We start from the raw sequence: 25523 nt of genomic DNA on the forward strand, positions 1-25523 counted from the left end.
GCCAGCAGCCTGGTCCCACCCTGGTTAAGGTGGAGCCCATCCTTTCGGAATAGGCTCCCCCTTCCCCAGAATGTTGCCCAGTTCCTAACAAATCTAAAACCCTCCTCCCTGCACCATCGTCTCATCCACGCATTGAGACTCTGGCGCTCTGCCTGTCTCTTGGGCCCTGCGCGTGGAACAGGTAGCATTTCAGAAAATGCTACCCTAGAGGATCTGGATTTGATCTTTCTACCTAAGAGCCTAAATTTGGCTTCCAGAACCTCTCTCCCATATTTTCCTATGTCATTGGTACCCACATGTACCAAGACAGCGGACTCCTCCCCAGCACTATCTAGAATCCTATCTAGGTGACACGTGAGGTCCGCCACCTTCGCACCAGGCAGGCAAGTCACCAGGCGATCCTCACGTCCACCAGCCACCCAGCTAGCTATATGCCTAATGATCGAATCACCAACTACAACAGCTATCCTAACCTTTCCCTCCCAGGCAGCACTTGGAGACATATCCTCGATGCGAGAGGATAGTACATCCCCTGGTGGGCAGGTCCTGGCTACAGGAGTACTTCCTACTTCAACAGGGTGATGCTCTCCTTCTAGGAGACCTCCCTCCTCCAAGCTAGCACAAGGGCTACTAGACTGGAGGTGGGACTTCTCTACAGCATCCCTGTAGGTCTCCTCTATGTACCTGTCTGTCTCCCTGAGCTCCACCAAGTCTGCTACTCTAGCCTCAAGAGAACGGACACATTCTCTAAAAGCTAGGAGCTCTTTGCATCAGGCGCAAACATATGACATCTCACCAACTGGGAGATAATTATACATGTGACACTCAATGCAAAAGACTGGATAGCACCCCTCTCGCTGCTGGACTGCTGACTCCATCTTAGTGTTTTTTGAGTTTGGGCACCTTTTTGGCACTTACTCGTTATTTAAACAGGTCCAGCCTAAAACATCATATTTTTTGCCCTGGATGTTTTTACAATGTTCCATTATCGCAGACAAACATCTAGATCATAAGCCCACCCTAGTCCTACCCAAAACACTTCTCCAACACGTACCCTTGAGATTTAGATGAATTGCATAGAAAACAGTCTAAAATGGGTTTAAAAAATAGTGCTTTGGATGTTTTGAAAAAAAAAAAAAAAAAGAAAAAAAGTCCATCTCCTGCTTTTTGCTGCTTTTTGTCTGTTTTGACAATGAATCCCATAAGAACTGTAATAGTATATCAGATGTTATCTTATGCTTGCTGGTCATAGAATCTGTGTTAAAATTTGCTCTAGGTTATGCAGTTTTATCATTTCCACACATCATAGAAAATGAATCTCTGGTACAATTCCAGACATTATACTGTGATATTGCATCTATGATGTTTTCAGCTCTTTTCTTCATTTTTCAAGGACTGTGGTTTGAACAAGAGAACAGCAGAACTGGCAGATGTCTTCAAAATATTAATATGACTCTTTTGGTCCCATTCCTAGTTTTCCTTTTTTTAAAAAAGAAATGATATGATCTATATGAATTGATGTTTGCATTGTGGTTTTATGGCATTTGAATTATGGTTATGAATCTATGTTGTTCTCCGCTCAGAACGGTAGACGTGCAGAGTAGAACACTTTTAAATAAATAAATAACGTGAAACTATTTTATGTAACTGTAACAATTTGGGGAGTTAGGATAGTGAAAGTGTTTGTCTTGCCTTAATAGCAATGCATTTCATTCATTGAAACTCCTGTGTGCTATGGATGGCACACATGGCTTCCATGAGAGCACAACACAGCCAACAATCTGAGGTCTATGTGATGATGGTGACCCATGTCACCCTAGAAGCTGACATCTCTTCACCTGCAGTAGCCCATCCAGCCGCTGTAATGCCACATAACCTAAATTTGTACTGATGTATCTCATGAATGTCTTGTGTTTCTTGGGCAGATATAAATTTCTTGGGTTTCAGCATTCAACTTTGGGATGATGAGATATAGCATCAAAGATTTTCCAATAGAAATCTCTAGGAAAACAAACATTTTTTACAGTATATAAATCTTCAATGCTGAAATAAACGTTTTGACATTTCTAAAATATTTTCTTGAGTACAATTAATTTTAATATATATATATATTGAAAACATAAAATAGTATGGCCACCACTCAAAGGAAGCTTCATTCGGTATAAAGGGCATAACATTTTCCCCTGGATTCTATATATGGTGACTAAATTTGCACATGCAAATCAGTACGCATTGCCAATTTACATGCACAACTTAATCGATTAATGAACCAATCGCCACCAATAATTGGCTGCTAACATCCAATTATTGGCATCAATTGGCATTAATTGAGAGTTGCACACATATCTTATTCTATAACTCTGTGTGTGGAACTCCTATAGGGGAGGATTCTATATATGGCTCCTAAGTGTCTTCTATCAGATTTAGGCATGTTATATAGAATATGATTAGTTGATATATCAGCACCTAAAACTACGTGCATCAATTTATACCAATAAAAACATGGCGTAAATCCTTGCACATAGATTTACATGGACTGGGTCATATTCTATAACAGTGCGTGTAAATTTGGGAATGCCCATGAAACACCCATTTCTCCACCCATAACCATGCGTGAGTTACAGCATATGCTGAACGAGTTATGTGCATAAATTCTAATTATTGCCAATTGGTGCTCATTATTGCTTGTTAAGTACTAACAATGCTGATTGGCTTGTTAGACCAATTAAGTTACACATGTTGTTACAGAATATGTTTGGATTTCAGCGTGAATCTCTAGATGCGCTATATGGAATCTGAGGATTAGTGTATAATTTCAAGGGGCATGGACAGGGGAGTTTCGGGGGCATTCCAGGGGTGTTCCAAGAATTTATGCTCATTGTTACAAAGTAGACTTGATCAGCACCTAACTTAAGTGACAACATTTACACCTGATTTCAGCAGGCCTAATTACTGGCACCTAACGTTAGGCATCTTTTATGCATTTAAGACCCGATTCTATATATGGTGCCTGAAATTAATACATGTTAGGCAATCACACCTAAGTGTATTCTACATACCGTGTGTAGATTTATGTGCGGTATGTAGAATATGCTTAGTTCATGCCACTAAATCTATGCACATCCCCATTTACGTCAATGAAAAGCTGGCGTAAATCCCTACATGTAGATTTACGCGCGCTGGCCTATATTTTATAACAAATCACGTAGATTTTGGAGCACCCACAAAATGCCTATAACCACACCCCTTTTTGCCTGTGCACATTAGAATTTATGCTCAGTACATTGCAGAATACTCTTAGCAATGTACATAGTAACATAGTAAATGATGGCAGATAAAGACCTGTATGGTCCATCCAGTCTGCCCAACAAGATAAACTCATTTTACATGGTATGTGATACTTTATATGTATACCTGAGTTTGATTTGTCCTTGCCTTTCTCAGGGCACAGATCGTAGAAGTCTGCCCAATACTGTTCTTGTACTAAGTTTTGAAGCTAATATCGAAGCCCCTTAAAATGTACACTCCAGCCGATCCCTATGTATTCAGTCACCATCAGGGTGTAGACCGTAAAAGTCTGCCCAGCTCCTGTTTTGTTTCCAATTACCAGCGTCGCCACCCAATCTCTGCTTCCACGGAACCATTTCTTCTAAACAGGATTCCTTTGTGTTTATATCACGCATGTTTGAATTCCATTACTGTTTTCATCTCCACTACCTCCTGCGGAAGGGCATTCCACATATCTACCACCCTCTCCGTGAAAAAATACTTCCTGACATTAGTCCTGAGTCTGCCCCCCTTTAACCTCAATTCATGTCCTCTAGTTCTACCGCCTTCCCATCTCTGAAAAAGGTTCATTTGTGGATTAAATTCTAATTTTTGCCAATTAGTACTTGTTATTTATTTATGCATTCTTGTATCCCACTATTATCCAAAGACAAATTTCAGATCAAAGTGGCTTACAATTTACATTGTGGTGGAGTTACAATAGTGCTGCACAATGTGGAGAGGGCCTCTATAGTTTGTGTGGATGTTCATAGAGTTTTTGAAAAGATAAAAAGGTAGTGGTAGCTTTTATGTTCAGTTGTAGAGTTATTGCTTATTAAGAGCTGTTAACGGCACTTAACAGCTTGTTAAAACAATCTACACGTGTAGTTATAGAATATGTCTAGATTTATGTGTAGAACCGTACATAACTCTAGGCGTGCGATATAGAATCCAGGGGTTAACGCTATTCTATAAAGAATGCGGATCCTTTACAGAATAGTGCTCAGCACTTACATTTTTATAGAATCTAGTCCCTTATGCGTAATGGAGCACATGTGGAGAAGCACAAATGTTAATGGCTCAGCAGAAACCTAGATTTAACGTTTGTACTTGTCATGGATTACAGGCTAAGAATCACAGCTTTCAAATAACACCAAGCAGGGCACTGAAAATGCAACAGCTTGTCTTCATTAAACATGTTCAGTCTTATTTTTATCATAGGAAAAGAATGGGAGAAAGAAACTCTTTACACAATGTACTTGTCTATTCTTGCTCCATGCCTCTCCTGTTACATCCTTCCAGAAGCTGATATTCAGTGGCAGGACAGCACGTGTCCTTTATTCTTAGAGAAATATATAGTGCAATGCAAAAGAATGATCACACTACTTTCTTGAGCTAGAGATGACTGTGTTTTTTCAGGGGAAGAAGATTATTTTTAATTTTAGACCCCGTCACATAGAATGAAAGAGAAGAATAGGGTTTTCTCCTACAGAGTCCACCTTTTTGGCATATGCAGTCAGAGATTTGGGGTATGGGGGGGAGGTGGCGGGACACCTCCTTGGGTGGTTCAGTCCAGTTCCACCCCCTCCCCTATGTCCCCCCCTTTCCTCAAGATCATGATGTGGCATCTACAGGAGCAGGAACAACAAAGCAAAGCACAAGGCCTATGAACCTGCATATACTCACAGACTCTGTGGTGGCCCTGCCTTTTCCTTCCACATAGGCTTCCTGTTACTAGGGAAACCTGTACGAGAGGCAAGGCTGCCATACAGGCTCATATAGGCAGGTTTAAGAAGCTGTTGCTGCTGTAAGTGCTGGTTCAAGAGCACAGTGAACCAGAGTTTATATGCTTTATGTTGATGACAGGCTAGATACTGGCAGGTACCTTCAAAATTTAAAGCCATAGGCACTTACCTACATTGGCCATGCCAAAATCCAGGCCTGTCATGGTGTTTCCCTTCCTTATTTTATTTGATTTTAATTGTATGAAGTGTCTGTCTTTCCCCGAGGTTCTTTGAGCAGTATTTTGCCCAGTTTCCAAGCTTACTATAGCAAATTTCAGTCCAAAATGTCCTTGTCATTTGTTTTGATAATGGTTGAAAGACAAAAGTTACCAAGCTGCCCAGTAGACAGGATTTCGATTTAGCTCCTGCCTTTTTCACTTGTTCAAGCAAGTTACATTCAGGTATTTCCCTGTCCCTGGAGGGTTCACAATCTAATCTTGTACCTGAGGCAATGAAGGGTTAAATGACTTGCCCAAGATCACAAGGAGCTGCATTAGGATATGAACTGAGCTTGGCTTCCATGGTTCTCAGTCTACTGCTTCGACCATTAGGCTCCTCCTTCACAGCCCAAGAAGTAATTCAATAATAAACACAACGTAGTGTGAAAAGTAATGTTTATGATAGAAAAAATGTACAGTATGTGGCAGGGTTAACACCAGTATTCAATAGGAAAAAGGGAAAATAGGGTTAGGAAAGAAATTGAATTTTATCAAGCATCAACTGTATGATGTCAAAGTTAGCAACATATGGCTACTCTTACTAATCTTCCACTAGGGTAATCTACTTTTGTGTATTGATATGATGGGTCTTTTATGTAGAGTTGTCATATAATCCAGGTTCTGGAGGGAAATATTTAGCCAGGTCTATTTTTAAACATAAGGCCAGATGCTTTACGTTCCTGCTGCTTTTGGTTGAAATATGCACCTCAGGTATCACTGATTTTCAGAAGCAGGGTGTCATAAAGCTGAAAATGACCTCTTATTTCCCCAGAGAAACTGAGTCAGTTGACGGTTCTGCACAAGAGACCCCTTGTATTTAACATGAGCTCTTCTTCACTTTTTCAATCTTGTTATGAGAGAGAGCAAATCCTGGATGTTGTTGTTCCCATGGACTTGTCCGGTTTTTGAAATTCTTCTTCACACCTGGTTGAATGCTTGCCACTGAAAAAGAGAGAAATATCGAACAATAAATATTTAAAAATAAATTGGGAACTATGTAATGCTTTGATATTGTTTTAATATTCTTTATAGAGAATCTGTGAACTGTCATTACTCACGAGAGGCTTATACCATTGACTATAGGCATTAACTCCCAGATCCTACATAGGCTGCCAAAATTTGGGCATCTAAATTTTGGCATGGATCCCAGATGGACATGGAAAGTAATGAGTCAATTATTGAAGTTAATTGGCACTAATTAGGACTTACTTGCAGATCTCCCTATGCGCTATTCTGTACACTGGGCACCTAAATTCCATAGTTTGTGACTCAAAAGGAGGCGTGGCCATGGGTGGGGCATAGGTGGGTCTGGGGTGTTCCCAGAAATTAGATGTGACGTTATAGAATCCTTGGATTTTGGTGCCCAACTGCCATCACACCCAAAGTTGGGCATTAGAATCCATGCTAAGTGCTATTCTATTAAGGTTGCTTAGCGATAAGCGATCTTTATAGAATTGACAGCACGGATTTTAACAATGCCTAATTTTGGACACCATTTACTGAATCTGGTCCTATGTGGGCAGAGGGCATTCTAAATAGTTATGATACATAGGTCTACTCCTGTGTTTTCTCCCTGATATTTCATTCTAATCATGGGTCATGAGCACTGTTCCCTCTTAGTCAGGGGGTGTTCAACTTCCGCCCTCTCCAGATTTTCAGGATTTCCCCAATGAATATGCATAAGATCTATTTCCATACAATGGAGGCAGTGCATGCAAATAGATCTCATGCATATTCATTGGGGAAATCCTGAAAACCTGACTGGATTGCGCTCCCTAGGACTGAGGTTGGACAACCCTGTAGGAGTCCTCCACCTACAGTCCTGCCAATGGAGGGTGCTGTTTCACTATCACAATTTCAATAGTGAGGGACAGACAAGGTTCTGCACGACTCCAGGGAACCTGCCTGTCCATAGCAACTGAAAACACATCACCTCCTACTGTTAGCAATGCAGTCGGAGGACACCCGCTAAACTTAGAGGAAACAGTGGCAATGAGTAGTAAAATAGCTCAGTGTGTAAAATCCAAAATTGAAAGGTGGTATTTCAAATACCAATAAATAAAAAAAGAAAGATCAGTTATCTAAATGGAAAAGGGTCAGAAGTGAAGTGCACCCAGGGCACTTATGCTTTTAAATAACCTCTTATAAAAGTTTGACCAGTACAAAAGTGTGCACGTTGTTTGCAGGTGCATGGGTGGAGTTTGGGTGGAGTGTAGGCAGAGAGTACAAGTATGTGTGAACATTATAAAATACTATGATACAGAGCTTCTCAACCCTCTCCTGGAGGCACACGTAGCCAGTCAGGTTTTTAGGATTACCGCAATGATTATGCATGAAATAAATTTGAATATCTGTCTTATGCATATTCATTGGCTGGCTGGCTGGCTGGCTTGGTTAAGAAGCTTTGCTATAATCTGTGCCCGTTCTTGCTGATATTTACGTGCTATAAGTGATTGTGACTTAAAGCATATTTTTGAACAGTTACACTAGTATTTTATAAAAAAAAAGTATGTACCGTACCAACTAGGCTTAAAATAGAAGCCTTAAAGGGTGGTTTTAGTAGATGCCTTGTTATAAAATTACCTTCATGCTGTCCACCCACCCAGACACGAATTCACATATCCCCTGCTATCCAACTGGGACATACTTTACCATGCCTATTTCAGCCAAGTTCTGCTGAGGAAAGGGGAAATGCATCATTATGTCTCACTGTAATGAACAAGTCTATATCTGTGCACATATAAATAGGAGCGTGAAACCCCGAGTGAGGGTTGGGAGTGACCCCATGAAATATCACAGCCGGACAAACAGGATGAACACAAAATAAGTATGTATTTATAGAACTCCCTGGGCCTGTTCCTTCACAGGGCCCAAGACATTGTATGGTAAACTTCTGCGGTTCAGGAAACACAGTTATCAAGCACGCCTCTAGCAGCAGCGTAGCCAGGTTGAGGCTTCGGGGAGAATGGAGAGCGGACTGTTGATGGCATCAGCACCTATTTTTCACGCGACATATTGTGTGAAAAATAGGCATCGGAAATCCATTTGGGGGAGCTGTCGCTACACTGGCGACCCACCTAGCTATACCTCTGGCAGTTTGTGACTGCCAGGGTTGCCATGCCCCAAACACAGCGTTTTAGTTCTTGTCTTCTCTCAGAGGTACAGGTCTGGCTTCAGCCAGACCTCAAAGCAAATGTGCAATATTCAGTTCAGTATTAGCAATGGTTTACCTCAGCCAAGTCACAGCAGCTATACCTATTCAGTAAGGGCATAGGTTTGGACTTCAGTTCCTTCCTCCCTGGGCCTCCTTAACTTCTGCGTGGCCCTGTCTTTTGAACTTCCCAGTAGTGACTCCGCCCCTCCTGGCTTACTTCTTCGTGGGGCGGCATCTGCACTCTTAAGGTGGTGGAGGCTAATTAAAGAGGGACTTTTCTTAAAGGTGAGGGGCAGTGTCCTATAAACCCCATCACAAGGTGCCTAGAGGGTATCTAGTATGAGTCTATTCTATAAAGCAGAGATCCTCAAAAAACTTTTTTTTGTTACGTTTGTTTCCTGTGCTTTCCCACTTGTGGCAGGCTCAATGCAGCTTACATGGGGCAATGGAGAGTTAAGTGACTTGTCTAGAGTCACAAGGAGCTGCCTGTGCCTGAAGTGGGAATTGAACCCAGTTCCCCAGGACCATAGTCCACCACCCTAACCACTAGGCCACTCCACCTCCAGACCTCAGGGTCCACAACTCAGCCTAGTTTTTAGAATTTCCACGATAAATATGTATGTGATCCCCCCTTATGAGGTTAGTGGCCATTGCTAAACATGTAAGTCCCTTTGGATAGTTGCCAGAGAGAAAAATAAACCTGTACATGTTGAGGGTGTTCTTTTAAGGGTTGCTTAGAATAGCTGCATGTTCACCTGTGGGTCTCCCTTTCCTGGTTTATCCATCCTTTGCAGGCTTTGCTTTACTTCCCTCTTGCCCTTCTCTTCCTCTGTGCCGACTCGGCTCATTTCCAGTCTGATGTAGCTGATCAAATTATAAGCGCTTCCTTCTGGCATTGAAGGGGATTTTAATTAAAACCAAGAAGATCATTTGGTTCTGTGACTCAGAGCCTAGTGATTATAGCTAAGTCTATCTGCGGCACACAGATCTGTGTACTAAAGTAGGAGAGAGAAACATGTTAAAGCCAAAGAATCTGAAGGCAGAAAGATAAGGAAAAGAACCAGCCTAAAAAAACAAAACACTTCCAAGAAATGAAGTAATTTTGCTAAACTGAACCGATGCTTAGAAAAGAATGGATAGTAACTTTATTTAAGAACATAAGACTAGACATTCTGGGTCAGACTGATGGTCCACCTAGCCCAGTATCCTGCTTCCAAGTACCAGGTCACAAGTACCTTGCAGAAATCCAAAGAGTAGCAACATCCCAGGCATAAGGAATGGATTTCCCCATGTCTAGCTTAATAGAGGTTTATGGACTTTTCCTCCAGGAACTTGTCCAAACCTAACTGCTGATACCATATCTTGAAAAAGTTCCAGCACTTTATCTAATTGCTTTATCCTTGTCTTTATGTACCACTGAAAGGAAGATTGAGGGACATGAGAGAGTTTAAGATTGCTTTAAAATTTTATTTGTTCTAACAGGCTTATAATATAAATATTAGTAACTCCTGTAAATTGAAGATGAGCATTCCAGGGGCGTAGCCAGACACCCAATTTTGGGTGGATCTGGGCCCAAGATGGGTGGGTAGAAGAATTCCTCCCTGTCCCACAAGTGATTTGATCTCTCCCTCTCTCGTCTGCATGCCCTACGGTCTCTCAAACATCCCCCTCCCCCACATACCTTTTAAATAGCAGATTTTCACCAGTAGCGAGAAGCAACTAATACTGCTCATGTTGGCCCTACAGCCTTCCCTCTGATGCAACTTCCTGTTTCCATATAGGTGGGAATACATCAGAGGAAAGACTGTGGGGCCGGTGCGAACAGTATGTATCAGTTGCTGCTTGCTGCAGGCGAAGATCTGCTATTTACAAGGTATGCAGGAGGGAGAGTTGTTGGGAGTTTTCGGCTGGTGGGGCTTGGGGATCACTGCCAGCAACATCATAGGTGTGCTGCTACTGGGTGGACCTGAGCACAAAGTGGGTGGGCCTGGGCCCACCCAGGCCCACCCTTGGCTACGCCACTGGAGCATTCAGTACTTTGAAATATGACTGCCCTATAATAGCAAAACCTTTAATTTTAAGTGACTTCAGCTTGTGTGTTTTAATTTTGTTGATTTATAATGATCTGATGTGCTTGTTTTTAACATTTTATTCCATTTGCCATATTTTTAGCTTATTTTCTTTGATGATGTTTTGCTATTATGTATGTTTGGCTGCAATCTGCCTAGAATTGAATAGATAGTGTGGAATAGAAATTAGGAGAAATAAATCAATAATTTAATAAGAATGATCTAGCATAATTATTTAATTGGATATAATTCACAGTATGTTTTTCCTGTAACATTCTATTTTATGGGTCCTTTTACTAAGACACGCTAAAAAGTGGCCTGTACTACTTATAGCAGGTGATTTTTCAACACGCTCAGGTTATCTTGTAGTGCATCTGCCAAAAAGCTGAATTTCTATTTACGGCAATAATGGCCAGGTGCTAAATCCAAAATTAGCACCTGGTCATTTACCGTGTGAGTTCTTACCGCCTCCTATTTAATTTTTAATTTTCTCAGGAGTCTCTCATGAGGAACTTTGTCAGAAACTTTCTGAAAATCCAGATAAACTACATCAAAAGGCTCACCTTTATCAGCATGTTTATTTATGCCTTCAAAGAAATGAAGCAAATTAGTGAGGCAAGATTTCCCTTGACTGAACCCATGCTGACTCTGTCTCATTAAAACACATTTGTCTATGTGTTCCGTAATTTTATTCCTTATAAAAGTTCCCAATATTTTTCCTGGCGCTGAAGGTAGATATTTAATGAGGGCTTTTAATGAGCACTAACATTTTCAAGCCTACCTCTTCCAACCATTGTGATTGAGTCAGACCAGTTTGTAAGCTCCATGGAGCAGGGACTGCCTCACTGTGGGGTCTTTTTACAAAGCCGTGGTAAAAAGTGGCCTATGGTAGTGTGAGCATATCTTTTGCAAATGTTGGGCCATTTTTACAGCATCTAGGAAAAAGGGCCTTTTTTAAGGGACTGGAAAATGGATGTGCGCTAAAATTGAAACCAGCACATGTCCATTTTCAGCCTGAGACCTTATCACCACTCACTGACCTAGCAGTAAGATCTCATGCGCTACCCACACGGTAAGCATACAGCACGCGCCAACTGCTGTTTACTGCCGGGTAAGCGGCCCACGGTAGAAAATAAAAAATTACTTTCTACCATGGGATTCAGCGCGCACCAAATTACCACCCGGCTTATGCGCTAGCCAGGTGGTAGTACCGATTTGGCACACGCTGTACGCGTGTAGGCCCTTGGGGAAAAGCCAGACAACAGATTTTGGGTGGGCCTAGGAAAGAAGTGGGTGGGCACCAAGTGTTCTCCCCCCCCCAAACCACCACCCAAAAAATATCTCAGCTGGTAAGAAAACGCTTCTTTCCATCTTGGCAGTCTGCAGCAGCCATGCAGTGAAAACTGAGCATGCGCAGGTGCCGTTATTGTGGAGAGTAGCATTTTCGTTACCATCAGGGGGAAATCTTCAGCTGGCAGAGCTTGGGATCCCCACCAGCTACTGCTAAACGTCTGCTACTGTTAGGCGGGCCTGAGCCCTAAGTGGGTGGGCCCCGGCTCACCCAGGCCCACCTGTGGCTACGCCACTGCTTATGCAGCTTAATAAAAGGGCCCCTGTGGGTATAGTGCTGCACATGCCTGGTAGCACTTAGAAATGATAAGATGTAGATAATTGTTTTCCTTTGCCTACCTTCTGTCTCTGTACTGTTTGGGTTTCTTGTATATTATAGTGCACTGTTCAATCCCTCTGAGTCTGGAGACAGCCACAGAGCCTAAACATTTTTTAAACTTCTTTTTTCTCTGACATTGAGAGAGAAACAATACTAATCTGACCCTCTGTTAGGGGCCCTTTTATTAAGCCGTGTAAGCGTTTACATATGCCCAACGCACACCAAAATGGAGTTACCGCCCGGCTACTTTGTGGCTCTTGCAGTAATTTCATTTTTGGTGCGTGTCTGATACATGTGTCTGAAAACTAATTTTTATTTTCGGACGCGTGTATTAGTAAAAGGACCCTTTAGAGCCTTCTATTTTTAACCATGAGGGGTATAATAGCATGTTTTTTTTCCCATGTGCAGCTTTCTAAACTTGATGCTTCTGCCAGACATGAGGAAACATGGACATGCTGTTCTACACATCCTTACCTGTATTTTACAAGAGGCTCTGTATCTGGCAGAGCCTTAATAAAATACAGGGTGAACTGTGCATGCCTTGAGCTGGATGTCTCAATTTCCATCTGCACACCTTTTCCTTAAAATTGGGTTTTACACATCTATATTTATGTATTCTGAGGAGAGAAATGTTCAAATCCTTTGATCCAGCTGAATATGACGATGCATATAATTTTATGCTGCTTTATTTTAGAATTGTATATTTTTTCTCCAGATGTTGGGAGTCAGTAATTCACTCTGAGCTTGTGAGGTTTGTAGCAGAATATAAATGCTCTTTCTAATTAAATGAAATAACTCCTTGGTTACTCATCCAGATCTCTTTGAATATTGTCTTCCCCATTCTTTGCAGGTTGTGAAATCTTTTATTGAACTAAAGCAGGAATTATCCAAAGATGTAATTCTTATATTGGTTAAATAAAAATTATCACAAACTTGGGAGAAATCCAATTTCCCTCCAGGATCTTTACAATTTATAGAATGCTGCTTAATACATGAGAGTGATTTCTAAGACTTTGAAGGAAGCATGTGCTTTGAGTATAAAGCAGATCTGTGCTTGTCTTAAATTCACATGCCATCTTTTAAGTTAACAGTAGGCATCGACAGAGACATACAAATTAAGTATCAGACTGAAAACCATTACCACACTATGCTCGCAATGAACATTTTCCCAGATCAAAGTTTCATTATTCTAGCTCATAGTATTTTCCTCTTTGCAGCTTTCAATTCCTTTGCCACACACTTTTCAGAAAGTGTATCACTCACTTATTTTTATAATAAAATCAAACTGGATGGAAAAAAATGTATATCAACCTGGGAGGAAAATGGGAAATGAGATGCTACGTTTCTTACTGTTCCAGATTTTGTTATGAATGTTTCATGAAGGGAACCATATCTCATAAACTATATATAGACAGCAGTTAAACCTAAGAACACCTAACTTTGTGGCGTGCTGCAGTAAATGCCAAATTAGCACACACTAATCAGGGCACTAAAAAATATTTTTTGGGACAGGGGTGGAGACTGGGTATTCCTGTGCTCAACACGTGAAGGGGCATTTTCGAAAGGGATGTCCAAGTTGCGATTTGGACGTCCTTTCAAAACTGCGCAATCCAGGGGCAGGGAAACCCATATTTTCAAAACAAGATGGACGTCCATCTTTCATTTAAAAAATACCGTCAGAGACGTCCAAATCCTTAAATTTGGACATCCCTAGATTTGGTCATCCCTAGAAATGGACATTTCTGACTTTCGGCGATTTTCAAAACCAAAGACGTCCATGTCAAAAGCGGCCAAATGCAAGCAATTTGGTCGTGGGAAGAGCCAGCATTTGTAGTGCACTGGTCCCCACTCACATGCCAAGACACCAACTGGGCACCCTAGGGGCACTGCAGTGGACTTCAGAAATTGCTCCCAGGAACATAGCACCCTTATCTTGTGTGCTGAGCCCCCCCAAAACCCACTACCCACAACTGTACACCACTACCATAGCCCTTATAGGTGAAGGGGGGCACCTATAAATGGGTACAGTGGGTTTTGGAGAGCTCACTGTTCCCTCCACAAATGTAACAGGTAGGGAGGGGTATGGGCCTGGGTCTGCCTGTCTGAAGTGCACTGCAGTACCCACTAAAACTGCTCCAGGGACCTGCATGTGCTGTCACAGACCTGAGTATGACATCTGAGGCTGGCATAGAGGCTGGCACCACATGTTTTGAAAGATGTTTTTTGAGGGTGGGAGGGGGTTGGTGACCACTGGGGGAGTAATGGGAGGTCATCCCCTATTCCCTCCGATGGTCATCTGGTAATTTCGGGCACCTTTGTTTTGCCTTAGTCATAAGAAAAACAGGTCCTGATGAAAACATCCAAGTGTTGTCAGGAACGTCCTTGTTTTTTCAACTATAGGTCAAAGATGACCAAGTGTTAGGCACTCCCAAGTCCCACCTTCGCTATGCCTCCGACACGCCCCCTTGAACTTTGGCCGTCCTTGCGACGGAGTGCAGTTGGAGACGTCCTAAATCAGGTTTCGATTATACCGATTTGGACGTCCCTGGGAGAAGGACGTCCATCTTTCAAAAATGAGCCCCTTAGTGTATCTACTTTAGCACACACTAGGGTGCCCGGTTGGTGTCCTGGCATGTCAGGGGGACCAGTGCACTACAAATGCTGGCTCCTCCCACGACCAAATGCCTTGGATTTGGCAAAAACCAATGCCGGCCATCGCAAACCCAGCCATCTCTGACATTTGGCTGGCCCCAACTGTATTATCGAAATGAAAGATGGTCGGCCATCTTTTTTGCTAATATGGTTCGGGACTGCTCTTTGCGGCGCCGGCCAAATAGATGGCCGGCTATCTATTTGGCCGGCGCCGTTCGATTATGCCCCTCCATGTTACTGTGTTAATTGAAGCAAATTAGTGGTAATAATTGATTGATAAAAGCCAATTGTTGGTGCTAATTAGTTCATTATTCAATTCAATTTATGTGTAAATTGGGTGCATGTCCAAATTTGTGTGTTTTTTTTAGTGCTTTTTTTAGAATCAGGGGGGTTGGTGTATATCCTGCCCCAGCAACACCATAATTCAAAATTGTGCCTATTTACCTACACATTCATGACAGTAAGAAGCCCCTTACTGTAATGCTTATGAACTTATGTACTGCAAGTTTGTGAAGAACACAGCAATTAATGCACGTTGAAAGTGGACAGTTTTAACACAGTTTAGTAAATTGAGTCCATGGAATTTTAAGTGAGGAAGGTTTTATGAACTTGAAAAAGATAGACGAGTCAGTAATGTGTGCATGGATCGTGTAAAAAGTACAAGCCTTGAGACCTTCATTTCAATAGTCAATGTTTTAGAACTATTTCTAAAACCTTAGCTTTTTCTGCAGTTCAAGGTCTTACAGTGCATACTGCTCCTTTCACTGTTCTGATGCAATTCCCTGATTGAAATGTTGGTTACATTTGCCTCTGTCTTTGCTAATATCAGAAAAGAATTTTTATTCTTGTTAAAGCAGGATAATGTCATGATTTCAGAGCTGCAAAGAGAACATGGCAAGCTGTGTTTTTTTTTTCAATAACTGAGCACCAGATTCAATTCTGCTGTGTAACCTCATCACTTGAATATCACAGTACCTAATCATTAGGTACTTACTTATGTATTAGGATTTATTTGTTGCATTTTTTTAAGAAATTCATCCAAGGCAGGACAGACTTAAAGAAGGAAAGGCAGAAAAGGGGCGCTATGATAGCCACATTTAATACCAACATGGTATAAATGCACAAGAGGCAGGTCTTTTCTATTAAAATGAAACTCTTAAATGAGGGGTTAAGGGATGAGAGTAAAAGGGATAGCCTAAGAAAATATTCACAAGGTGGTGATCAGCCCGTATTTAAAACGCTGGTCACTGCCAGCTGAACTGTGCCTGGATATTCAGAGGCTGATGCACAAAAGTCCCCTGAAAGAATCGTTCACCATGTCCACCACTGTAAAAATTACCGTGGTCGAAGTAGCGAGCGATTCTCAAAACAAATCGCATGCAAATGAGCTGCACAGACTTTTACCATGCAGTTTGGTAGGGAAATTGGCAGGGCATGCGCAGAGCATCCATTCGCTAAGTGTGGCTGCTCTGCGCATGCCCTGAACAGTGTGTGCTATGGACGTAGCTCTATGGTGACCATTTTGGTTTCAGTTTTCATGCCTCAGAGGTTGTTTCATTTTATTTTTTCAGCCCTGGCATTTGCGAATTACCTCTCCCAGAGGCTCTTGTGAGGGATGGAAGCCTTTTATGTCCCTCTTTTGTGCATGTATGAAAGCCGTGTGTAGCTTTTTTTCACACATGGCTTTCATACACGCACAAAGCTGCTGCCCCAGCCCTGAGGAGGAGATGGTCGCGATGGAGGGAGAAGGGTGAAGTGGTGCAAAAACAAAAAGGGAAGACGGTATTAGAGGATGAAGGCACTTATCAGTATGTGGGAATTACACTTTCTGGGTTGCTAGTTACTCTGCTTTCGCCTTTTACACACTAGCTGCTGCCTGTCAGCACCCATGGCTAAAGGTCTCCCACGGCCAGGGGCGGACTGAGAGTACTGTGAGCCCACGGGTAGTGAAAGTACTCTGGGTCCCTCCCACACTGCCTGCACTACCTCCACCTTCACACACTGCTACTGCCCCCCCACACTACTACCACCCCTACACACAGTACCGCTGTCCTCCCCAACACACTACTGCCCCCCCACACCCTACCACCCTTGAAGGGCCCTGGTGATCTAGTGACTTCTTTTAGGGGCAGGAAAGAACCCCATTCTTTCCTGCCTGCCTGCTGCCGCTACTCTGCCAGGCACTGTCTTTTCAGAATGGATGCTGAGACTTCCCACGGTAGCCTCGCAGGTCTCAACAGTCTCGCAAGACTGCCACAGGGATTCTCAGTAGCCATTTTAAAAACATGGTGGTACTGGGAGAATAGCATCAGCGTCTTCTAGACCACCATGGCCCCGGGGGGGGGGGGGGGGGGGGGGTGGGGGGTGGCTGTAGTGTGGCCGACAACCAAGCAGAGCCTATGGGCCCTTGGGCACTGAGCGGTTGCCTGAATGGTCAGTCCGCTCCTGCCTGTGGCCCTCTGCAAAGTCTGCCAGCAGCCCTGCCCAGGACAGCCAAGAACAATGTAGAACTTGCCAGTAACAATGAAGAACTGTCTGCTCCAGACTTCCCGTTAAATTTCCCTTGGTAAAGGTAGGTAGGCCTTTCTGTGTATCACTCGTAAATGGCTGTGCATCCTTCGGAATGCAAATTTGAATACTGGTCAGTGGCGTAGCTAGGGTAGTTGACACCCGGGGCCGGTCATTTTTTAACCCCCCCCCCCCCCCCAAATCCAGTACTAGGCACACCGAGAATACAAAACACTCAGGACCTATAGAGCAATTCTACCATACCATAAGCAGTCATTTCTACGAGTCACACAAGGAAAAGGAAAGCATCTTAAACACTACAGTGAGCACTAGAACATCAATTCACCTATTGTAAAACGAAACCAGACAGAGTAGTACAGATCTTCGATCCTGCACAGTCAATGCCAACTGAAAGCCATGTCTTTTTCACAAACACAGATACACCCTAATCCACTATAGAATAAGTAATCATAAACTTTCTATTTAGACAAAAACTAAACTGAACCCCCAAGATGCCAGACTCTGCATATAGTGCAATACCACAGAAACAGAAAATGTCCCCTAGTGCTGTGCAAAATATAAAGACAGCAGATGTAAATTTGAAAAAACTAACAAATACCAATCACTTTACAAATTAACAAATAGAAATAAAACAAATAAATAAAATAATACAATTTTATTGGACTAATACATTTAGCTTCCAGAGGCCAAAATCTCCTTCCTCAGGTCAATACAGTATAGTGCTGTTACAGTATCCTATCCTATCCTGAGGAAGGGGGTTTTGTTCTCTGAAAGTTAAGTCAAAATGTATTAAAATTAGTCCAATAAAAAGATTACCTTATTTACATGTTCTATTTATAAACATTTATTAACACAGCTACAATATTTAGGAAAGCAAAATAATAAAAATATATATTTACAGTTTGTTGTCTCTGGTTTCTGCTTTCCTCATCTTCTTTTCATTGTCTTCCTTCCATCCAGCATCTGTCTTCGCTCTCTCTCTGCCATCCAGTGTCTGGTCTCTCTAATGTCCCTTCCACCCACTGTCTGCCCTCTCTCTCTGCCCCTTCCATCCACTGTCTGCCCTCTCTCTCCCTTCCATCCACATCTGCCCTCTATTTGTGCCCCTTCCATCCACCATCTGCCCCAGTCTGCCATTTCTCTCTCCCCCTTCCATCAACATCTGCCCTCTCTCTCTCTCTCTCTCTCTCCCTTCCATCCACATCTGCCCTCTATCTCTGCCCCTTCCATCCACCATTTGCCCCAGTCTGCCCTCTTTCTCTCTCCCCCTTCCACCCACCATTTGCCCTTTCTCTCTGCCCCTTCAATCCGTCTGCCCTCCCTCTCCCATCCATCTAGGGTCTGCCCTCCCTCACGCTCCCCCCTTGCACCCATCTGGGCTCCCCCACCCTCCCCAATCCCCTTCTCCCCTCTGGGCACCCATCTGGGCTCCCCCACCCTCCCCAATCCCCTTCTCCCCTCTGGGCACCCATCTGGGTTCCCCCACCCTCCTCAATCCCCTTCTCCCCTCTGGGCACCCATCTGGGCTCCCCCACTCTCCCCAATCCCCTTCTCTCCTCTGGGCACCTATCTGGGCTCCCCCACCCTCCCCAATCCCCTTCTCTTCTTTGAGCACCCCTCTGAGCTCCCCCACCCCTCCCCAATCTCCTTCTTCCATCTGAGTCCCCCCTCCCACCCGACCCGACACACCTACCAGCTCCGTTCTCCTGCTCCCACCCTGTCCTGCCTTAAAAAAATTTTTTTTTCGAAGCGCCGGAGTGGCAGGCAGCGCCTCGCGTCTGCCCTGCTAGTAAAAATCTCCTCGACGTCGTCGTCGGGCCTTCCCACATTGAGTCCCGTCTGCCCTTGCGGTAATAGGAAATTACCTCAGAGGAGGGCAGAACTCAATGTGGGAAGACCCGATGATGACGTCGAGGAGATTTTTACTAGCAGGGCAGACACGAGGCGCTGCCTGCCACTCCGGCGCTTCGAAAATTTTTTTTTAAGGCAGGACAGGGTGGGATCAGCAGGAGCGGAGCACCCCCCCCCCCACCCGCTGACACCCGGTGCGAACTGTCCCCACCGCCCCGCCCTTGCTACGCCACTGATACTGATCATCTCATTTAAATAAATTAGCATGCTATTCCTGTTGTCTGCCGCCGCAAATGTTAAAAAGCTCACAAAACGCCTTTGTGCATCTTCCGCTGAATAACGTGCTCGGTAAACCGGATGGAACTGGTCAAAAAAGCACATTGCTTGCCTGATAAGTTTAAAGCATCTCTCCTTCAGTGCCACCACCTATCTGGGTACTTGCATGGAATAACTGGGCAGTCAGAGCCTAGATGGATTTACTCAGGACCTCCAATATTCAATGGCAGTACCTGGATAACTACCTAGTTAAGGGACCTTTTTACTAAACTGCATTAAATGCTAACATGTGCTTAATGCAGCTTAAAATGATGTACTAGGAGTGTGCTCAGGCATCCTGTGGTAACTGCACGCTAACAAAATATATATATTTTTTTTTTTTGGGGGGGGGGGGGGGAGTGTCAGAGGATGGCGAGTGGGCATTCCTGTGCTAATCAGTTAGTGCAGCTACATTACCGCATGCTAACTGGTTAGCGCACAGATAGCATCTGAGTCCTTACTGCCTACAAAACTAGTGTTGATAAACGCACACACAGTAATTTTTCAAAATGGTTGTGTGCTTATGGAAGCATTAACACACGTTTGAAAGATATAACTACTACTACTTATCATTTCTATAGTGCTACTAGACGTACGCAGCACTGTACACTTGAACATAAAGAGACAGTCCCTGCTCGACAGAGCTTACAATCTAATTAGGACAGACAAACAGGACAAACAAGAGATAAGGGAATATTAAGGTGAGGATGATAAAATAAGGGTTCTGAACAAGTGAATAAGGGTTAGGAGTTAAAAGCAGCATCAAAAAGGTGGGCTTTTAGCTTAGATTTGAGGACGGCCAGAGATGGAGCTTGACGTACCGGCTCAGGAAGTCTATTCCAGGCATATGGTGCAGCAAGATAAAAGGAATGGAGTCTGGAGTTAGCGGAGTTAGAGAGGAAACAGGAAGTAATTCCAAAAAAATGACTCAATCTGTGTGCAATAGAACCTTATTAAGCAAACACATTTTCATTGTTAAAGGAAGAAAACCATTAATTCATTAAGTGGAGAAAAGACCTCAGTGAAACACTCAATTTGCCTGAAGTAATTAAAAACATTGGTAAAAAATCACCATCATTGGTCAGAAAAACTCCACTTGTTTGATAATGTCCAAAACCCATCTCAAATAATTTTATATATGCTTCAAAGTTCTAAGAAACATGAAAGGAATATCTTAACTTCATTTTCCAGGTGAAGGAAGCTGTTCAAACATGAATTCATCAGGGCAGCAAAGAAAATGATTCCAAAAATCATCCAAAGAAATTGTTCAAACTTTAGTACTCCCACATTAACACAATGTCTTTGATACAAAAAGTACAAATAGCCATTTTCATGGCTGCAGTAAAAATGGCCTTAGCTCATGGGAAAGACCTTCCTAAAAGGACCCCCCTAACTTAGGAAAACCTCTTAGCTATCTTAAATTAACTGGATAATTATGTCAGTACTACTGCTGAATATCAGTAGTGCCTGGTAAATCCTGGCTCTGCCCTGACTCCGCCCTGGCATAAACTGGATAGTCTTGTGGCAGTCTCCATGGATTTTCACCAGTACTATCTGGTTACGTGCTGATGAAAATCTGGGGATCATCAGGTCAGCAGGAGATAAGGTTATCCCCCAATGAATATTGGCCCCTCTGTCTTTGCAGAAAAGGTGCTGGATATACGGAACAGCTTCTCAGTGGAGGTGGTGGAGACAAGGATAGTATTTGAATTCGGGAAAGCATGGGACAAACACAGAAGATCACTGAGGGAAAAGAAAGGGATTGTATAACTGATCAGTTCGTGTGGACTGGCTGTTGGTGTGTGCAATGTGGACGTGATATAGGAGTGTATGAATTTAAGGTCTTTTATTAACGTGATATGTTTCAACTTGATGTTCTAGTTTCCTCATTATTTTTGGCATCCTTGTTCCTCTGAGGTATTCATCTATCATCACGTCTCTGCACATAGTGGTTTTATTTTTAACTTGGTGCATTTTTTTCCAAGGAGGAGTTGTTATCTTTCTCTTTTTCTTCCTGCCTTGTGTCCTGTTGGGAAGAATCTCTCAGCAATTATTTTTACTGCACATTATTGTCTAAGATTTATTTATGTGGTATTGATAAATGGTTCCTTTATACTACTATTTAATATTTTCTAGAGCGCTTCAAAGTGTACGCAGCGCTGTATAAACACAGAAGAAAGACAGTCCCTGCTCAAAGAGCTTACAATCTAAATAGACAAAAAGTAAAGCATTTAATATTTAAGCAGTCAAGCACAAGAGAACAGTCACAGAAGGACTGAAGATGTTGAAGGGTGGTCAGTGTGATTAGGTGTAACTCTGGTTGGAGTAGTGGGAGAAGGTGATAGAAGAATAGAAATGGGTGAGGTAAAAGTAATGAGTGGGTTGATAGGGAGGTTATATAAGACATGTCAGTCTAGGGGTGGGTGGGTAGAGGGGTAGGGTGGGCGGGACTAAGTCTAAAGCAGGAGAAGGTATTCTCTGCAGCCTATCTGTGAGATGGAAAATGCTCTCTGAAGCTGCTGCTGCTATAAGTTGTTAGTTTTCTCTCCCTGAAAGAGATCCAAGCCACACCCACAAAGTTCAAACTGTCAGTGGGGAGTGGGAGGGGAGGAAATGGCAGTGCTTGATGAAAAAGAGAGCTCAGTTTGATAGGAGATATACTATATTTATATTTATATTTATACAGATTATGGCTTCGTTGGTCTTATTTCAATATTTTTAATTTGGATGTCAGATGTAAATCAGAGGTCCTTTATCAGAGCTGTGATAAGAAATGACCTTAGCATGCCCTTGTATGGGTCTTTCCTGCGTCCTTAGGCCATTTTTACCTCAGCTGTGAAAAAGGGCTTTTTTCCCCATTTTTTCAATATATGGCCATGCACTGATCACTGTTCTCTCAATGCTGAGCAGAAGTCCTCCAACTGCATTGCTGCCACTAGGAGGTGGTGCTTCAATATTGTGTTTTCAATCGCTAGGGACAGGCAGGTTTCCTGGAGCCCTGCAGAACTTACCTGCCCCGAACTAGTGAAAATTTGATAGTGAAACAACCCCCCCCCCCCTCACTGGCAGGATTGTAGATGGAGGACTCCAGCTCAGTTTAGAGGGAACAGTGGCACTGAGGTTAGCATTAGCAGGTGGCCATTTGCAAAAATTAATCTGGGATCACTTAGCACTACCTATTTTGTAGACAGTAAGGGCTCTTGCATTAACTGTGTACTAATCACTTAGCACGTGGTAATGTAGAGAGGCTAACTGGTTAGTGCAGGAATGCCCACTTTCTGCCCTGACACACCCCTTCAAAAAATTAGGAAAAAAATTATCATGCGCTTACCGGGATTTGGGCATGCTTCTGAGATGTGTGTGCAAATTAATTGTCTAACGAGATATTAATGAGCAAATAATTGGATGCTGTAAGGCTGACCATCTAAATCCCATAAGAAAATGCCCAAGCAGACACTGTGAAGTCCAAAACAAGCAAATCCTGATGTAGCCATGTTTTGCCAAAAGGTTGCATCAGGGGTAAACATAAACAACTAGTAAAAAATAAAACATAAAAATATAATAATTAGAAAACCAGAAATAAACAAATAAAAACGATCATAATCATCTCTATAAACAATAATAACATGTATGTAAAAATCCAAAAATATTAAGCAAACAATCATAAAAAAGATAAATCTTAATTAAAACACATGAGTAAAAATCATACATGTAAGTAACATACTATAAAAATTACCAACATATACACATATAAAGTGTCTAAAGTAAAAGCAATGAAAGAGACACCATTGGTCTAATATGGGGCACATACCTAACCAGGGTTTCTCAGTCTTTGCCCTGGTAATGATACTAAACATCCAAAATGACCTAAGGAAATGCATAAAAAACATACTTAAAACCCTATACTAAAAGCCACACGTAAGAATTATTTTTATTCAGTGTCACAGCGTTCTTTATGGGATGAAGCACTGAACTCTAGCATGATTTAGCCTACTTCATTTGTCGTATGTTCTTTGATAACTTAATTCTAAGTTATTGCATAATTTCCTAGTAATCACAACCTTTATCCTCCTTCTGTTTTCCTTGAGTTGTCTTGGAGCCCAGCAGTTTATAGTGATATATGGCACTGAAACATTGTTGTACGTTTTCCAGGAAATGCCCAAACACCAAGGGACTTATCTATTAAACTGCTGTAAGATTATGCAGTTGCAGAGGGATTAATGACCAAAAGCAGTAACTGCAAAGCCCTGTGTTAACTTTTGGGGGTGTTTCCAGTGTTTTGCCATTCAGTTAATGCGGAGAAAAGTTCTTTACTGCACATTTAGGGACCCTTGTACTAAGCAGCGGTAGGGCTAATGTGCGGGTAGCACGCACCAAATTGGCACTACTGCCAGTGTAGCGCGGGTGCCCGGCAGTAATTCTGAAGTTGGCACGTGCTGTTTCCCATGGTAGAAAATAATTTTCTATTTTCTACCATGGGGGCGTTCCCAGCATTGATCGGCAGTGTGGCCACATTGGCGCATGCTCTGCATGATTACCATGTGAGTAGAGCGTGAGCCCTTACCAAGCGCTCGGCCATTTACTGCCTCCATTAAAAAAAGCCTTTTTTCCCTGCCATGGTAAAAAATGGCCCAGCGTGCGCTAATTTCACATATCCACACTACCACCACCCTCTTTTTACTGCAGCTTAGAAAAAGGGCCCCTAACGGAATGGAAGATAATGCGATGCAGTTAGCTTTTCAGGTGGCATTAGCTGCACAGTGTTATCTACTCCATTAACAGTTATTGGGGTCCTTTTTACAAAGGCACACTGAAAAATGGCCTGCGGTAGTGTAGGCACGGGTTTTGGGAGCGTGCAGAATCATTTTTCAGCGCACCTGTAAAAAAGGACTTTTTTTGCCAAAAATGGACATGCGGCAAAATCAAAATTGCCGCATGCCCATTTTGGTTCTGAGATGTTACTGCCAGCCATAGACCTAGCGGTAAAGAATTTGGGTGGTAATGACCTATGCGGGTCAGATGTTACTTGGCGTGCGTTCGCTATGCGTCAGAAAAGTAAAAATATTTTTCAGATGCGTGTATCGGATGCATGCCAAAAATGAAATTACTGTAAGAGCCACATGGTAGTTGGGCAGTGGCTTAGTGAAAAGGGTCCATTATATGGTAATAAGTTACTGTAACCCCCACACATGCTCTATCTCATTTTGTGTTAGCATGGAAATGATGGAGCTTTACCTGTTAAGGTACTGCATTGACCATTATTTTTATTTATTTATAGATTTTGCTCACACCTTCAGGTACACTGGACATCTGTCCCAGGAGGGCTCATAATCTAAGTTTATACCTAAGGCAATGGAGGGTTAAGTGACTTGCCCAAGATCACAAGGAGTAGCAGTGGGATTTGAACTGGCCACCTCTGGAGTTCAAGACCAGTGCTCTAACCACTAAGCCACTCCTCCACTCCAGTGGTTAGTGTGTGTTAGTGGTCATGTTAATGGTTAATTTTGATTCGGAGTGGATATATATTCTCAGTGGCACAGGAATACTGAAATTCTGTTTCATTTATTTACATTTCCTCTGACAAATATGTATCTTTGGGGTTAAATTTAGTAATGTTAGTAATCAAGTTATGTTGGTATTACATTTGTGTAACTGTATTTGTTTTGATGGGAATTTTTGATTCTACTGTGGTGTATTTTAGATTATTATTGTATGATTTTATGTGTTTTGAGAATTATGTATGTGCAAGTTGTTTTCCCACTGTGGACCAGACAGGTTAGAAATGAGTAAACCATAATCATACTTCTGCCACAAATAGAAAGTCCTTTTAGACTTTCCATGACCTTAAAGGGTTAATTCTATAAGCTCTATTTGTGAACAAAGCAGTTTTTTAAATGCATGCATAAAGGTACCTTATACAATTACACATATAAAAAAAATATGTCTTGCCAATACATAGCATATGCTTTCATTCAGTACATATATAAAAGGCAATTCTATAAGGCATACCTACCA

General features: G+C 42.5%; 1 protein-coding gene across 2 annotated transcripts in view; it reads right to left on the reverse strand.

Moving 5' to 3' along the window:
* Positions 1–5660: 5660 nt before the first annotated feature.
* The window catches only part of LOC115458991 (tetratricopeptide repeat protein 24-like), a 100609-nt gene continuing 80746 nt past the window's right edge, over positions 5661–25523 (reverse strand). For both annotated transcript variants that reach the window (XM_030188855.1, XM_030188860.1), the window contains exon 8: positions 5661–6211. In XM_030188855.1, the coding sequence (XP_030044715.1) occupies positions 6121–6211 (91 nt within the window). In that variant the 3' untranslated portion in view covers positions 5661–6120. The remainder of the gene's footprint in view (positions 6212–25523) is intronic.

This window comes from Microcaecilia unicolor, chromosome 1 (assembly GCF_901765095.1).
Source record: "Microcaecilia unicolor chromosome 1, aMicUni1.1, whole genome shotgun sequence".
NCBI classification, from domain to species: Eukaryota; Metazoa; Chordata; class Amphibia; order Gymnophiona; family Siphonopidae; genus Microcaecilia; species Microcaecilia unicolor.